Raw genomic sequence first — 16,677 nt, forward strand, 5'->3', positions numbered from 1 at the left:
AACATGGGGATGGCTTTCGGATACTAAAAAAGTATTAGGAAAAATATGATTCTGAAAAATATATATATTTGGATAAGAATACTGTGGGGACCAGCTTCATCAGTTACACAAGTTTTATCTAATTCCGTACCGGGTGCTGAATACGCCATGAAGCCAGCAGAAAGAAACTGCATTGGTCATGCTGCATGAACTAAAAATGTTACTATAAAGGGGATCAAATTAAGGCTGCAAGTGCATTTCCTAATTTGTTTTCTACCATCCTTTTAATGTGGATGCTTGTTATAGTAATAATTTAAAAAGTTATGCAAATCCAGGGTGAAAGAAAGCATACGACAAGCTATATGTATGCACAGCAGGCAGTATTATAATTAACTTGATCACAGGCAAGTCTCTTGCATGTGTGCCATCGGTTCTGATCCTCACAAAATAAAGAGGTATATAAAGAAATGGGAGAAACCGTGGTGTAAACCAGCTTGCAAATGTGCTTCATGTGACCTTGGATGCTTTTTATTTTGTCCGTTGACCTTCAGAAAGAGGCTAAACAGACCTCTGCTGTTTACTTTCCTCTGAAGCTGATTAGTTATGTGTGGACATATAAATATCAGAAGGCTAACACAATGTAGCTCTTCAAAGACTTAACAATATTTACTGATAACACATTTTTTCATATAAATAACCAGATTCATATCCACAGGCTCAAATGAGAGAAAATTATCAACAAATGTTAAAAGCTAATACAAGAGCTGACTAATGCCAAAAGCAGGCAATTGTCTGTGGTGGCTGTTGTGCAAGAGAGTGGGAAAGAAAAGCGTATTCCCTTGGAATTAGATTTTCTCTTTCTTCCTCCGACCCTGCTTGCCAATGCTTTTTATTCTTTGGTTTTTTTCATTTTTACAGCATTTTTTAAATTTCATTTTTACCTCTTCACCACCAGTAATATCTTCAGCACCCAACTGGCAGCGGAAAGATCTCATCAGAAATCTCACTTAAATTTTGCGGGGGACTAACCAACTATGGCTTTCTCATTGATCAAAACCATTTCCTTGTAGCAGTTCTACCAGTAGTTAAAGTATATACACTGAGCAGTGAAATGTGCTCGTCTTGTTTGAGACCATCAGAAAGATAATATGGTAGGAGTGGTAGATGAAAAAGCAGTACCAAATATCTTTTGAAAAAAGGGATGATACTGCAATTGTTGTGCCTCCAGTAAAAAATAAAAATGAAGAGAAATGGCTTCATACGAAACCTCCAGACAAACTGATGATACGTGGCAAATCTACTTCCTGTACTTGTTTTTAATTTGTTCATTTTGTATAGATGCAAAACGTAATCTTCCCCTGCATAAAAAATATGGGAGCCATATTACAAAGAACATCTTTTACCAGAGAGGCTGGGTGCTGTAGTAAGTGCCACAGGATTTCCAACTGGCCTCCCTCACTGAGAATAAAGGCAGTAAAAGCACTGAATGGGGTGTTCTGGGATCCGCAGTCGTGCTCTCCGTGCAACGGCGAGGAACAGACTACCTTTGTATGGGAGTCTGGTGAGAACCATCTGGATAAGCGATGGGACCCTCTGGCACACGAGCAAACAAAACCAAAACAGAGAGTAAATCGCCTCAGCCAATTCCAGGCTTCTACGTGAAATTTTGTATTTTGAGTACAAGTTGATTTCTGCCCTTTTATTGTTGAAACAAAAGAATTAAATAAAAATATTTACACTGACAACATACAGTGGCCTCACTAAGCCAACATCCCTATTCCCCTCGAGCCATGTTTGCCTATTTTCTTCCAAGACTAGCTTTCCAGCAACGTCAAACCTTAAAGGCCGATGGCTCCCCGCCACGCAGCCAGTCACCTACCCCTGGGCATCTGCCAAATCTCCCTGGTGCGTATAAACAGATAACAGCACTACTTGTGTAGGTCTTGTCCAAAAAATACAAGCAAAAATCTGAATAAAACACATTTAATAACATATGAATAGGTATCTCCAAAGCTCACACGCATCAGCAATTCATGAGATGTTTCACCTTTCTGAAATCCTTCGTCTTTAATGCTCTCAGGCATTCAGCATTAAGCAGGTCAATACTACTGCCACCATTTCACAGGTGATGACACTACGGCTTTACACGGCTTTTACCAAGAGGTGCGAAGACCTGCATGCTTCTTCTCACGTGCTCACTAGTTTTAAGAATATTTACTTAATGACTTAATTCTGACAAGAAACCAGAGGGGTCAGAGGGCCTAAATCTAATTCCAATGAAGAATTAGACCAAGATTTAGATTAGATATGATCACGATCAAAGAAAACCTCCTTCTCCCGCTCCTGGGGGGAGCTTTGAGACACCCTCACAGGCACCGTGAGAAGAAGAAATTAGCATACGGGGGCACTGATGTGAAATAAAATAAAATGAAAAAGCCGCTGCGGCAGCCTCCTGCCTGCCGTGCACACCCGCTTCTGGGGCGCCCAGGCGCTGGCTGATGCCAGGCAAGGGCCTGCGCCAGCGGCCACGGCTGACCCCTACCCCTGCCCTCACCCACGCTGCCAGCTTCGGCCCAAAGGTTTGCCAACGCCGCACAGGCCGGTTCCCAGTCCCCGCCACTGCTGGGTAACGATTTCGGCCCGCTGTCCCCGGGCACAGGCGCGGGCCGCGGTCACGCTTCCCACCGGCTGCACCCGCCGCACAACCGCGCCCCGCCCCCCCCCCCCCGCCCCTTCACGGCCCGGGCCGCCCCGCGGAGCCGGTCCCGGCACCCCGTCTCCTGCCGCGCTCCCGCCGTTCCGCCCCGGCGGTGCCGCCGGACGCCCGGTGCTGCCCCGCCCCGCCCCGCCCCGCCCCGCTCCGCGCGCGCCGCCGCCGCCGCCCTCGTGCCCGGCTCCCCCGCTCGCGCCGCGCCTCGCAGTGACGCACGCGCCTACCCGCTCGGCGCCTGCGCGGCCGCTGGCCCCGCGCCCGCTCCCGCGCATGCGCAGCCGGGGCCGCTCCCGTCCCCCCTCCTCCCTCCCGTCCCCCGCCCCCCCCCTCCCGGCGCGGCTGGTGTGACCGGAGCGGCGGGAGTCAGTCAGCGCCCGCGGAGGGAGGCCCCGAGCCCGCCACCGCCACAGCCGGCCGCGGAGCGGGGGAGGCGGCGGCCTCCTCCTCGGTCCCCGGCACCATGAGCATCGAGATCCCGCCGGGCCTCACCGAGCTGCTGCAGGGCTACACGGTGGAGGTGCTGCGGCACCGGCCGTCCGACCTGCTGGACTTCGCCGCCGAGTACTTCGCCCGCCTGCGGGATGCCCGCGACCAGGAGGCGGCCGGCGGCGGCCGCAGGGTGGTCAGCTTCGACGGGGAGCCCATGCAGACCGAGTCCAACGGCGAAGAGGAGCCCGACCGCGGCGACGAGGACTCGGACTCCGACTTCGAGCGTGAGTACCGGCGGCCAGGGGAGGCTGCGAGGGGCTGCCCGTGGCGGCGAGGGGCGGCGGCGCCGGGCTGCCCGTGGCGGCGAGGAAGGGCCGGGAGCGGCGGGGTCCTGCCCCCGGGGGAGGAAGCAGCCCGCAGGGCCGGCCGGGCGCCTCCGCCAGCCCGGGCTCGGTGCCGCTGCCCCGGCCGCTGCTGCTCGGGGCTGCAGGGCGAGAGCGGGCGGCATGGATTGAATGGGGGAGAGGCTCCGGCTGCCTCCTCTTGCAGCAGGGCTGCACCGTGGCGGGCACCGCTGGGCGCCTTCGGCGGGGTCCTTCCCCCCGGGGCTCCGTGCGGGCTGTCAGCTGTGGCGTGGGGCAGCTGTGCGCTGGCAGAGCTGGCCTCTCGGGGGGAGCCCTCCTCGCCCTAACGCTAGGCCCCTAGGCTCCGGTACGAGACTCCTTCCCTGGGTGGGGTGTCAGAAAGCAGAGGTACAGAGCTGCCCTGTAACGGCCGAAATTGCGCCGGGGTCGGACCAGAGTTATCGCAGTGAATTGAGCATACTGCCAAGCATGTGATAGGAACGATCATGTGTTATTGTGCAACCTCTTCTGTACTTATCTTCACGTTTCTGGCTTTAAATCGTCGTGGACAAGTGCTCTTTTCGCTGAAGCTGAGGATGTTTATTGCCGGTGCTCTGTGTTTAAAGTGGTTATTATAAAGCACCGAAATAACTTTTTAATACGTTACCAAATAGCAAAAATGCAAACCCACCTGTATACTCCTGCTTATACCGTAGCTCTCTAAGATAGAAAAGGTACTTACCTGATCTGGACAGCGAAACGCCACTTGTGATAGTTCCATTTTTATTCTGTCAAAACGTACTGTGTGTGTTGCGCAATGCGCAGTGTTTATAATTTGGTCTGTAGTTCAGCTGCAATGCAAAAAGTTATTTAAAATGTTTATGAATGGTACTTCCTGGCACACCCAGAATTTTGGACCTGAAATTACTGAATGCTCTCTCATTATTAGAAGGTAACTTAAGGGGAGAGGGAAAGGCGAGAAAAGGTGTGCTTTCCCTAAACTTTCAGTGCCCTCATTTGGAGGTCTTGTGCCCTTGACCTATAACGTGAGTAAAGGTTTCTGACTTTTATTGATAGAGGATCCTCTTTGAGACCAATTACTATATGTCACCTCATGGATGCAGTGCGTTCTTACATCTGTGCTCTGGTTACAGTTTTAAAGAATCAAGAAGAAACTAAACTGTGGACAAATAATTGTTTTTATTAAGGAAGCATCGAGAGACCAGCTCTTGTTGCAGCCCATACAGTCTGGGAAGTAAAACGCAGCTTCTGCTCTTGAAAATATACAACCTAAACAGGACATGCAAGTATGTGAGAGGACAACAATAAAATGTATAGTCAGAATGAATTAAAAAGCAGTTTGCAACTGCTGTCTAGATTTGAATGTTTATTTTTTCTAATGAGAGAGAGGTTCTGTTTAGGGCATGAAGAAGAGAAGATGAAAGGTGGAGGCTAAAGAGGTGGATGCTGGTAGCGACTGGATTGAAGTTAAGGGGATGTGCAAGCATGAGCACAGATTTATGATGGTAATTACAAGTGACTTTGTCCTGCAACCCAAGTCAGCAATATTTTCAAGCATCTCTAAATACACAAGAAGTTACAGTTTCTTGTAAATGTATTATTTAAAAATGAACTTCTAGACTGGAAAAATTGCAGTAAATAGTTGGCTGTAATTTTTTAAAATGTGCAATATGTCTGTATATAGCATTTTCCTTTTTAAAAAAAAACCCAACCAAACAAAAACCCATAAACAAATAACCCCACTCCACCAGAGCTTTTAATGTCATTGAAAGCAACCTTTCTATTACTTGATCAGTTTATCTTGTTTTAGGGTTTGAAAGATCTTCTCCAGGGAAGTAAGTGTAAAGTTTTCCTGGTGAATGTTGGCAAGTGTGGCTGAAAGGGTCCTCTGAAGTTAAATGTTTTCGGGTAAAAATCTAAAAACTTGATGGTGGCAAACAACTTTTCAAATACAGCTTTATGTGGTGAGGCTGTCCAAAGCAGAAAGGTGGTTCCTTTGCTTCAAGTTTCTGCTCATCATCTTTCCATCTTAGTCAGAGAGAAAATTAAATTAACGAGGCTGGTCAGTGTCACTTGTGCTAGTCAGAGCCCTTTAGGCAAGTGGCACTGTCAGTAACGCTGTCTTGCTTCTTATCTCAAAACCCGTGCTGTACCCTCCTCACAGTTTCAAAGACCTGCGGGAGGAAGACTGCTGTGTTCTACTTAACAGCAGGCGAGGGTCTCTGTAGGGTCATGGAAACGATTCTTTCTTACATTGTTTAACGCTGTGGGGGGCAGTCAACCATGGCTACATGTTTTTTACATTTCCGTTGTAACTGTTATTGTAGAAGGCTTTATTAACGAGAAAATGTTAAGTTAGAGGTTCTGATATCTCTGTCCTCTATGAATTTTACGGAGGGGACAATACTTCTACCTTGTTGTGGGAGATCACATCCTGTGTGCTTATAGACTGCTCAGCATTTAAAGGACGTTTAAAGATGGAGAAAACACACAAAACGAAAAAATCTCAGATAATCTCACTGGACAGGCCCTAGTACTGTTTACTAAGATTGCATTTTTTCATCTTGGACAATTTAGGAAAGACTACCATTAATGTCCCTTTGTTTTTGTAGGTTAACACTTGTTTACCTTTGAGTTGCAATGACAGGCCAAATGGATGTTTTAAAAACGTTTCCATGGCTGTTCTTAAATATAAAGATGAATTGAGCAGCGGTGATTTTGTAAAGTACTATGTTAAAACAATTTAAAGCTAGTTTAAATAATTAACCTGGTCTTATATGTTAGGAGTATGAAAGATGTCTGCAGAAAAAATGTGCTTGTCTTCCTATTTCTACTTCTGGCACAATACTAAATTTGTGTATCTCACTAGGCTGCACCTGCATGCTGTGAGTTAGAGAACACTTCAGATAAGTTATCTGGGTTTTTTGTATGCTTTGGGTGCATACGGTAATAGAAGCAAGAAATAACTTAAAATCAGAATGAGCTCTTGGCCTTTGGTGTAAACCATGTGGCAAATGTCTTCATGTAGTCATAGTGACACCACTGGTTGCTTTTCTGCTGTAATGGCACTCCCATCTATGTGGTAAAAGTCACTGAAACTAATGGACTACAAAAAAAGGCTTCTATTTTCTTGTGACACTTAAAAAATTACTTCCAGGTTTATGTTTATTCTCTGTACCCCCTGGAGTTTCATCCCTGATTTTAATAGTTTTGTATATTTGATCAAAGGACGTCAGGATGTGGCTGTTCAGAGAGTGGCGTGTAAGGAATGTGTGTAAAGAAAATTATGATAGTGGAGGGGGGAACCTCCAGAAACATTTATCTGGTGGGCTGTGGCAGAGAATTTATACATACGAAGCTTTCCTCAGAGCCTTTATTTGATTGGTATAACTGCAAAATTGACAAGTTGATAGAGCTGGGAAAAGATGTAAAGTGACAACTTCAAAAATCAGGCTGAGGACGTAACCAAGGATGGATACGTATTCTTAAAATGTGTCCTTGACTATGACACTTCTAATTTTAACAAGGAAGCTCTGAATGGATGCATTAAGGCTGTGAAATTAAAGCCACAGAAATGGTCTGTCCACCGTTTGAGACTGAGTCGTGGCTTTGGGAATCCTTCTGTTGTGAGTAGCGCATCTGAAGGAAGGCAGGCAGCTTTCCTTCCCTGTCAGTTCAGGCAACTGCACAAAGGTGCAAGGTGCTGCAGCGTTAACTTTCCGGTTTTTGTTTCCTTGTTTGTAATAGTAATCAGTTAATTAAAAAAATCACCTGTGTTTATTGTTGGAGATATTAAATATAACTAACAGTGGAACCAAAATATTTTTGGGATTATATACTGACTTGAGCAACTCAGATGTTTTAGCTAATGACAAGTATTTTAGTGCAAATCGAATTTTTCCTTCCCAGGGTTTCACTTTGATATTGAAGGAAAGATTGTGCGCTTTTCAGCTGTTCCCTCAGCAAAAGAGGACACTTCTTGATCTTTTGCTTTTGAAATAATCCTCTTCAGTATGCTCTATTGTTATGAAAGAAAATGGTGCGTATGAATCTGGATGAACAGGTGGAAAGATCCTGTTTAGTTCTGCACTGAGCTTCTTCTCAACTAAAATTCAAGGATTTGCTAAATGTCATCTTGAAAACATCAGTAGGGTATCTGAGCAGAAGGGGTGCAGAAGGGAGTAGGGAAATGCACTTTTACATCATTAGATTTTGGATGTGATACAGAATAAGGGTTTACCCCATCTTTGAAATCTTTATCTTTTTAATTGTTAACAGAAGTGCTTAATATTAAAACTGTTTAAGATTACTTCTTATTCTTAAGCATTATTGGCTTATGCTTTCTTATTCTGTACTTGGCTGATATGTCCTATGGAATTCCTCAGGAATTACTGTGTTACATCAATCACAAAGCATTTATGCTCTGTCTACGTCAATTTACAGGTCAGGCATAACTCCTTGCTGTTTTCCTGAAATAATTCAAGGAAATTTATTGAATGATAGAAATCAGATGATGTTTAGACTTTTGAAGGATAGGATAAGGAGACTAGTGGTCCTTCTGAAGAATCCTGTTCAAGTTTTCAGACGTAATTCAGATTCGTGGGTTATTGCAAGTGTTCCTGTGAGATACTGTCACCTTTAAAATGAAGCACTTTTAACTTTTTAGTAGTACTTTCACCTACCTACTTCCTCCATAATTGTTAATTTACAGGGAATAAAGCACGGTAGCTCTTTCCTCACTCTCTCTCTCTTTTTTCTTTTTTTTTTTTTTTTTTTTTCTTAACATTCAAAGAGCCTCTCTTTGCAGAACATCTTTTTTTACGGTATTACTGCATTGTATGATGCAAATTCAGTCCAAAGAATAGCTACTCTATTTAAACTCTAGGTAGCACAGTGGGCATTTTTATAATCTGATAATTGCTAGTGCTACATTTTTTTTTTTTTCCTTTGAAATTTGTTTGACTGTCTCATGTGGCTTAATAGCTTAATAGTAATTATAACAAAGGTGTTCTGTGCTCTACTTAAGTAGTCTCTAGATTTTTAGGGAGATGGAGGAAGAAGCTCTAGATTATGATCTAACTGTATTAAGCCTTTGAGTTTAGTATACAAAGAAAAAAATACATGTGCTTTCTTTCTAATAGGTTTAAAAAGAGTGTATGTGTGAGCAAGCCTCACAACCTGAAGGTTTAAAATAAGCTTTAGTTTTATTTATTCTTTGATCTCCATCAATAACATGATTTAAATTATAAAGCAAAGTATTAGCGATGCATCCATGATGATAATGTTTTAAGAGGAATATTTTTCTACATTTAACTTTCTGATTTTAACAGGTCTCGGCACCATAGTATCTTGAACGTCTTTTAACATAAAAAATACCAAGACTACCATTGTGCAGCTGCTGTACTTGAACATGTCTTTGCTTTTACAGAGACGGTTTTCACTGACTTAAATCTGCAGGATTAAATAGAGTAACTGGTGTTAGTACTAATGGAACTTTACTCCCTATATTTATCTTGTTCACACAGGGGAACTTTGAAGATAAACTAAGTATTAAGGAAGACTGATTTAACTTCTTTTTAGTTACTTGGACAAAATATGTAAAACTTTTTTCTGGAGGTCTTTTTGCTTCTGTACTTGCTTATCATGAAAGATTTGCTTTTCAGCGTTTGTTCTTAAGATTGTACTTACTGTATTACAAGATTAGACTAGGACTTTTTTTAACTTAGTGATGTAGTTCTAAGGAAGTCACCATTTGTATCTCAGTGGAGCCTGAAGGAAGGTTTCATCAGTAATCTTCAGTACAAATGAAAATTTAATTAAAATACAGGTGTAATACATCATTCTTACCTGAGGTAGTAAAAGAATTTAAAGTATGAAGTGAAAGAATAAAAGCTGCTGGCCGGCTGAGAAACAGAGAATTGTAAATGAGTTGACTGAAATTTGCAAACCTCACTGGATATTGCTACGTGTATATTGATTTACATCAGGGAGGAAGAACTTCTGTGTCAATTTTAAAAGAAAAGTTTCTTGCAATTTTGACATAATATACTTACAGTGTTTGTAACATCCTGTCATCAGCACTGTTAATGTTTCTGTAGCATCTATCAGACAGTCCTTAAGATCTCTCAAGAAAGATACCCTCTTATTGCAGTTTGCTCTCAGTGGCTTGACATAATCATTCTGCTTTCCTTAATTAATGTGTACTTCTTAGAATGTGAGGAAACAAGCAGTAGTTTTAAAAATTCCTTTTAATTTCATATTTGTGATCTGTTGCATGCTGATAACTTTTCACTTAACTGTTAAGCTTGATATTTCCTGAAAGAGCTTTTGCTACTAGCTATAACTGTATAGATAAATTAAATTCTAGACTCAGTTTTTGCTCTTTTAGTATCCTACTGTTACGTTGGGCAAACAGAAACCGCATTACTCTGTGTACCAGCCTCTAAAAAGACCGTAACTAGCTATAAAGGAATTGGGTAACTAGCCTTTGTAAATTATTGCTGAATTCTTAAAAGCTTGTTTTTCTATGTTGAAAAAGTTTATTGTAAGAAAAAATGTGTGAAACTTCTAAAATTGGATTCTTCTAGCTGGTTCTGAAATTAAGCTAAAGGAAATTACTGTATTGCAATACTAGATATTGTACTGAATACTAGCTCCTTTTTTAACTGTGCTTTTTTTTCATTAATAAACTAAATTAGAGTACTGAGACAATTCTGTCAGTGTTGCAGTGTCATCTTCCCCTTTTGCTAATACTGAAGTTTAGTTGTATCCTCTTATATAAAATAGGACAATGGAGATCTCGGGAAGAGGAGGAGACAACAGAGAACAAGCTCGCTTCAAATTATTCACCAGTCAGTCATTAAAAAGCGTTAATGTTTAACAAAGAGCAGTTGCTCATTATTCAAATGAAGACTGGAAGTGTAGCCAAGATGAGCTGTGAATGTTTCTCACTGGCTTTAGTAACATTTTCAACTTCATGAATGATCATTCATATTTTTTTGTGAAAGAAGAGGGAGACAATGACAAATATAACTCTAACAAACGTACCAGTTCCTCTTTTAGAGGGATATTATTCTTGTCTCTGTAACAGTCCTTTAGATTCCTTTAGATATGCTACTGCACTTGCATCTTTGTGATCCACATCTGGCTTTGCATCAGTACTTCTTTGGTATGTAACGATTGTTTGGTGTCTTTTGGTACCTCAAGATTCTTTGATTCACCTAGGTTTAGGTTTTTTTTCCTGAGGTGCCATTAGTTGCATGGCAAATAACGTGTGCTCTTCTGCACTCTGCATTTTTAGTATCTTTGTGCATCACTGTAATATGAAACTGATGAGGTAAGTCATAAATTGTAAGAACATTGGTTAGAAAAGTAACTAGTGGGGAATTTGAGAAATCTGAGTGTGGACAAAACACTGATATATAAGACTCTTGCACCAAGATACTAATTGTACTAAAGGGTGTGTGCCTGTAAGATCTTTTAATGCAAAAGGATCCTTTTCTTTTGAAAGTGCAGATCTGAAAAAGGGACTACCAGGAGAAAACTCCAGAAGTCTGTTACATGGAACAAGCAGCTGCTTGTGGTCATTTGTGTTTTGTCTGTGAGTTTGTGAAAATTGCAGTGATCATGGCAGTGTTCTCTGTGTGCTTTAATGGGTAGGAAATAGGAGGTTTAGAAGAGAGCAAGCCTGTCTTACACTTACACTGCTCAGATTTGGCCTCTGTTTCATAAATATACAGTAAGTTGTGTATAATAAAGCCCAGCATTATATTAGTAGCAGTTTTGCTATTAGCTCTTTCCATCCTGGGGCATTTCTTTTCTATGTAGAAATTGCAAATGATGAGTAGTGGCAATTCTGCTCTGTGTATAGACTTGGAAATTCCCTTTAGGGGAGAAGACATCTCTAGGAACAGCCTGCCTTCAAGGCGTGTGGGAGGGACTGCAGGTATTCCTCCTGTAGCACTGCTTTTATGATAATTTAAAAACAACAAACAAGCTTGTTTTTTATTTTTATAAAAAAATTAAGCCGCTCTGTTCCCTCCTTCTATTTCCTGTTAAGTGTCTGAGGGTGGCTTGGAGAACAGCTTTGCTTCTCCTCAGAAATGGTATACAGCCTGCAGGAACTCAGTTTCCAACTGGCATGATGTCAGGTTTCATTCTGAGGTCATCTTACAAAAGTCTGGAACCCTGCACTCGTTTTTGGGTGTTGGTGGAGTCTGAACCAGGATGGTCCATGATCAGGGGCCTTACCAGCAAAATGGAGCAAGTTGTCACAAAATTTCTCTCTAAACTGTTCTGTGAAGAAGGATTAGGATTGTAAGTTGGAGATGAAAAGGGGAAACATAACCCCCATTTTTAAAAAGGGGGAAAAAAAGGAAGACCCGGGGAACTACAGGCCAGTCAGTCTCACCTCTGTGCCTGGCAAGATCATGGAGCAGATCCTCCTGGAAACTATTCTAAGGCACATGGAAAATAAGGAGGTGATTGGTGACAGCCATCGTGGCTTCACTAAGGGCAAATCATGCCTGACAAATTTGGTGGCCTTCTATGATGAGGTTACAGCATTGGTGGATGAGGGAAGAGCAGTTGACGTCGTCTACCTGGACTTGTGCAAAGCATTTGGCACTGTCCTGCATGACATCCTTGTCTCTAAATTGGAGACACGGATTTGACAGATAGATCACTCAGTGGATAAGGAATTGGCTGGATGGTCTCATTCAAAGAGTTGTGGTCAACGGCTTGATGTCCAAGTGGAGACCAGTGACGAGAGGTGTTCCTCAGGGGTTTGTATTGGGACCGGCGCCATTTAACATCTTTGTTGTCGATATGGACAGTGGGATTGAGTGCACCCTCAGCAAGTTTGCCAACGACACCAAGCTGTGTGGTGCACTTGATGCGCTGAAGGGAAGGGATGCCATCCAGAGGGACTTTTGACAGGCTTGAGAGGTGGGCCCATGCGAACCTCATGAAGTTCAACAAGGCCAAGTACAAGGTCCTGCACGTGGGTTGGGGCAATCCCAAGACGTACAGGCTGGGTGGAGAATGGACTGAGAGCAGCCCTGAGGAGAATGGCTTCGGGGTGTTGGTTGATGAGAAGCTTAACATGACCCAGCAATGTGTGCTTGCAGCCCAGAAAGCCAACCGTATCCTGGGCTGCATCAAAAGAAGCATGACCAGCAGGTCAAGGGAGACCTCCACTCTGCTCTTGTGAGACCCTACCTGGAGTACTGTGTTCAGCTCTGGGGTCCCCAACAGAAGAAGGACATGGACCTGCTGGAGCAAGTCCAGAGGAAGGCCACAAAGATGGTCAGAGGGCTGGAGCACCTCCCCTATGAAGACAGGTTGGGAGAGTTGGGGTTGTTCAGCCTGGAGAAGAGAAGGCTCCAGGGAGACCTTACAGCAGCCTTGCTGTACCTGAAGGGGGTCCACAAGAAAGCTGGAGAGGGACTTTTTACAAGGGCATGTAGTGATAGGACAAGGGGTAATGACGTTAAACTGAAAGAGGGTAGATTTAGGTTTAGATGTGAGGAAGAAATTCTTCACTGTGAGGGTGGTGAGGCACTGGAACGGGCTGCCCAGAGAACTTGTGGATGCCCCATGCCTGGAAGTGTTCAAGGCCAGGCTGGATGGGGCTTTGAGCAGCCTGCTCTAGTGGAAGGTGTCCCTGCCCATGGCAGTGGGGTTGGAACTAGATGAATTTTAAGGTCCTTTCCAACCCAAACCATTCTATGATGATTCTATGAAGTGGTGGTTTTGGTAAAAAGAGGTTCTTCCATCTGTAACTGTTTCTGTCCTCTGAATCTGAGTGGTATGCAGTGAAGGATTCCAAAGCCTCAAGCACTGCTTTTCTTGTTGCCGAGTATTCTAAAAACGTGTGGAGTTTGTGTGGGGAGTGAACTGTGTGTTTTTTAGATGAGGGTTGAGAAACTACTCTGTAGTTTTCCTACATATTTTTTAATAAATTGTAGTGCCAAGTTCCTTGTTCTTGGTGATTGTATACTGGCAGACTGTTATAAAGCAGGATGTCACAATGGCCCTTCATTTCCATTTTTGTTCTTCCTCCCTTGGGATAGCATATTGTTTTCTGCTTCCTATTGAGAAAACTGTATTCCATAGAAGAGATTTTAAGAAAAGAAAAATAGAAATATTTGTATGTTTTTTTTCCTGTTGGGGCTCCAGTAAACACTGTCATTTCTGTGACAACAGTTGTGCTAATCCAGATAATTCAGGAAGAATTGCTTCCTCAAGGACATGCTGTAGTGTAAGACTGGTCTGTCTCAGGCTGTCATGGACATGGGGAGTACCTCTCTATGAAAGATGTCTCATGGACAGCTCTGGAATGAAAATGCAAAGATGACGGAGTTTCGTCTGGTTTTTTGGGGTTTTTTTTGAAAGTAATTGTTCTGAAACAGGTTTTTTAACATTTAATGTTATCAATGTTTTTGATTATAATTCATACATATTTGTAAGACTTAAAGCTTTCTCAGGGATCAGTTATGAAAGAGGGCTCATTAAAATAGGTTAATTTTCAGTCTTCTCTCTCTGACACCTTTGGGGAGGGGCGGGGGGAAGATTCCACAACTATTCTTGTTTTAAAATGCTAAAACTTAATACTATTCAGAGTGGTGATGTTACTTTGAATACTCCAGTTTCTCAAGCCTATAGAAATTAAACACCACTGGATGCAATTTGTATAATGATTTTAATTTTAATCTTGAGATTGTGTACCTTTATGATAAACAGCCATAAACTGGGCTTCAGCTTCTCTTGTATTCTGTATGAGCATCTCTTATATCCCTGTGAAGTAATTTTAATTTCTTGCTGCCAAAAGCATTTAATTATTAAGTGTTGTGCCTTGTGTCATTTTTTAATAGCACTATGAAACAATATAACTTCATATGATGTGCACTGTTTTTTTAGTGGTTTTTTAAACTTTTCATAGCTTTTACATGCAAACACTGTTGACTTTTCATTACTAAAAGATTTGCAATGTGTACCATTCACTTTGAAGTAGTATGTAACAGTGACTTTGGGGAGCTTTTATACTAGAAGTTCCGCTACTAAAAATCAGTTCATCTGGAAGCTGAGCCATGTAGCACTTGCCACGCGCTGCAGCTCACTTTGGTCAGGGAATTTGTTTTTGTTGTTACTGGCATATTTATGTTAGGATGAATGCTAACTTGTGCCCTCTTGCAGGGACTTCAAACATTCATGAGCATACATGAATGGTCTGGGGAGTACACACTGATTTTTACTATTATCCCTTCTTAGGAAACAGGACAAATCTGTCTGTCTTCACCCTTCCTCTTTCCCCAAAATCCTCTTCCTGTGAAAGCGCACAGGATGCAATTACTGGAAGTATGTGTGTGTGTGTGGGGGGAGGTTGTCTGTCAAAACAGTTTTTGCATGGAGATTATTCTTTTTACAGCTATATGTTTCAAGTAAGCTTTGCTGTATGTTGACTTAATATTGTTAGAAGCATAAATCTGAAAGAAGAAAAGCTATAAAATACATTATTTTGCGATGTGGTGGTGAAGTTATTTTTGCTCATAATTTTGTTGTATATCACAACCTGAAGATTTCCCAGATATAAGAAGTTTTAACTTTTCTAAATTTTAAAACATACATATTAAGAATCTACTCGATTTTATTTATACTTTGTTTACTAAAAGAAACTGTTACCAAATTATATCTGAATGGAAGAAGATTCACTTGTGAATTATTGATGAATGTAATTGTACTGGTAGTGAAGTAGTACTTCATGTTGTATACATGCAGAATCACAGAATTGCCAGAGATGTTAGTAATACTTCCGTAGAATCCATGATTCTCTTCTGTACCTTCTATCTTACGCTTTGCACCACCCCTCAGTCCGCTGGCTGTCATCCTGCCTCAGAGCTGAGGCTGTGCTACCTGCTGCGGTGGTGTGGAAGGGCTGGGTGCGATTCACATTGTGTTGGCTCCCTAGTAAAGCACCAGACAAGAGAATTAACATGAATGGTAGAGTCGGTTACGCTCATACAGAGGATCCTGCACCCTAGACATGAGGTGAAGCAGGGCAGAAAACCTGGTGTCCAGCACTGATTCTGAAGCTGCCGCTACAGGATAAAATCCTGTAAATCCTGTGCATCTCATCTATCACTACTGTAGATAAATCTGTATATAGGACACAAGTTGTGGGTTGGTGTGGGGTTTTTTGTGTGTTTGGTTTTGTTTTGCTTGCTTGTTTTTTTTCCTTTAAACTAGAAAACCAGTAACTTCAGTTGCAAGTATATCTAGAACATTTTATAAACAACTGACCAAGGTTTTCTGGCTTTGATTATTAAAAAATGTGATGCATGATAAAATGTTTTCTCCAAGTGTATTTTTTGAACATATCACATATGAGGACACTAGTTCTTTGAATACACTTTTTTTATTTCACAAATCAACAACACGTCTTTGGTCTTTTTTTAAGCACCTAATTTTAAAACCCTGTAAAAATCAGACTTCAAGAAGAATTGAGCCAGCTCTTTACATTGTTGATCTTTTGAGAAAGGTCTTTCATGAACTGTTCAGGCAAGAGTCAGTCTTCAGTGGTGATTACATTTATAGGCTAGAGTACTAAATCCTAGAAAACAGTGATGTGGGGAAGGATGCAGAAGTTATTGTAGATGATCAGCTGATAATAGGTGCCCTTTGTGACACTGGCTAAGAGGGCTGATATGTATGTTGAGGTTTGTCCAGCATGTGGATGCTTGTTGGCTTTTATGTGGCCTTAGTAGAAGAACTTGTTTAGTATGTTGCAGTAGGGTCATCACTGAAAATTTTTTAAAATGCCTGAGAAAGTGCTGTTTGCAAGTATGGAGAATGTGCCCCTGGTAAGAAATTGTAGAAGCCCAGGCTATTTCTCAGCATCTTCTCTTCTTCCCTTTCTCCTCATCCCCCTTTAAAAACCAGCCCGACAAATTAAACCCCAACAGCCCAAAACCTATACAGTGGCTCTGTCAAAATTTATAGTTACCTACCTGGAATAAGGATGCCTGAAACTAGAGAGTCCCTTAATGCATCGGTCTGCAAATTAAGTTTACTTCTATTTGCCTTCTTGCCATCGGAACTTAAACTGGAAGCAAAGTATCAGCTTTAATGAGCCATTCGAGTATCTTTACAGAATCATGGAATGGTTGAGGTTGGAAGGGACCTCTGGAGGTC

General features: G+C 42.3%; 1 protein-coding gene across 4 annotated transcripts in view; it reads left to right on the forward strand.

The window, feature by feature from the left end:
- Window positions 1-3,152: 3,152 nt before the first annotated feature.
- Window positions 3,153-16,677, forward strand: part of PRKAR2A (protein kinase cAMP-dependent type II regulatory subunit alpha) — a 67,368-nt gene continuing 53,843 nt past the window's right edge. The window contains exons 1-2 of one of the 4 annotated variants that reach the window (XM_075713870.1): window positions 3,153-3,364; window positions 9,474-9,490. In XM_075713870.1, the coding sequence (XP_075569985.1) occupies window positions 3,153-3,364; window positions 9,474-9,490 (229 nt within the window). Of the gene's footprint in view, window positions 3,406-9,473; window positions 9,491-16,677 lie in introns of all 4 variants that reach the window. The other 3 variants (XM_075713868.1, XM_075713869.1, XM_075713871.1) reach the window with 3 other exon arrangements.

Source organism: Pelecanus crispus, chromosome 7 (genome assembly GCF_030463565.1).
Source record: "Pelecanus crispus isolate bPelCri1 chromosome 7, bPelCri1.pri, whole genome shotgun sequence".
Classification (NCBI taxonomy): domain Eukaryota; kingdom Metazoa; phylum Chordata; class Aves; order Pelecaniformes; family Pelecanidae; genus Pelecanus; species Pelecanus crispus.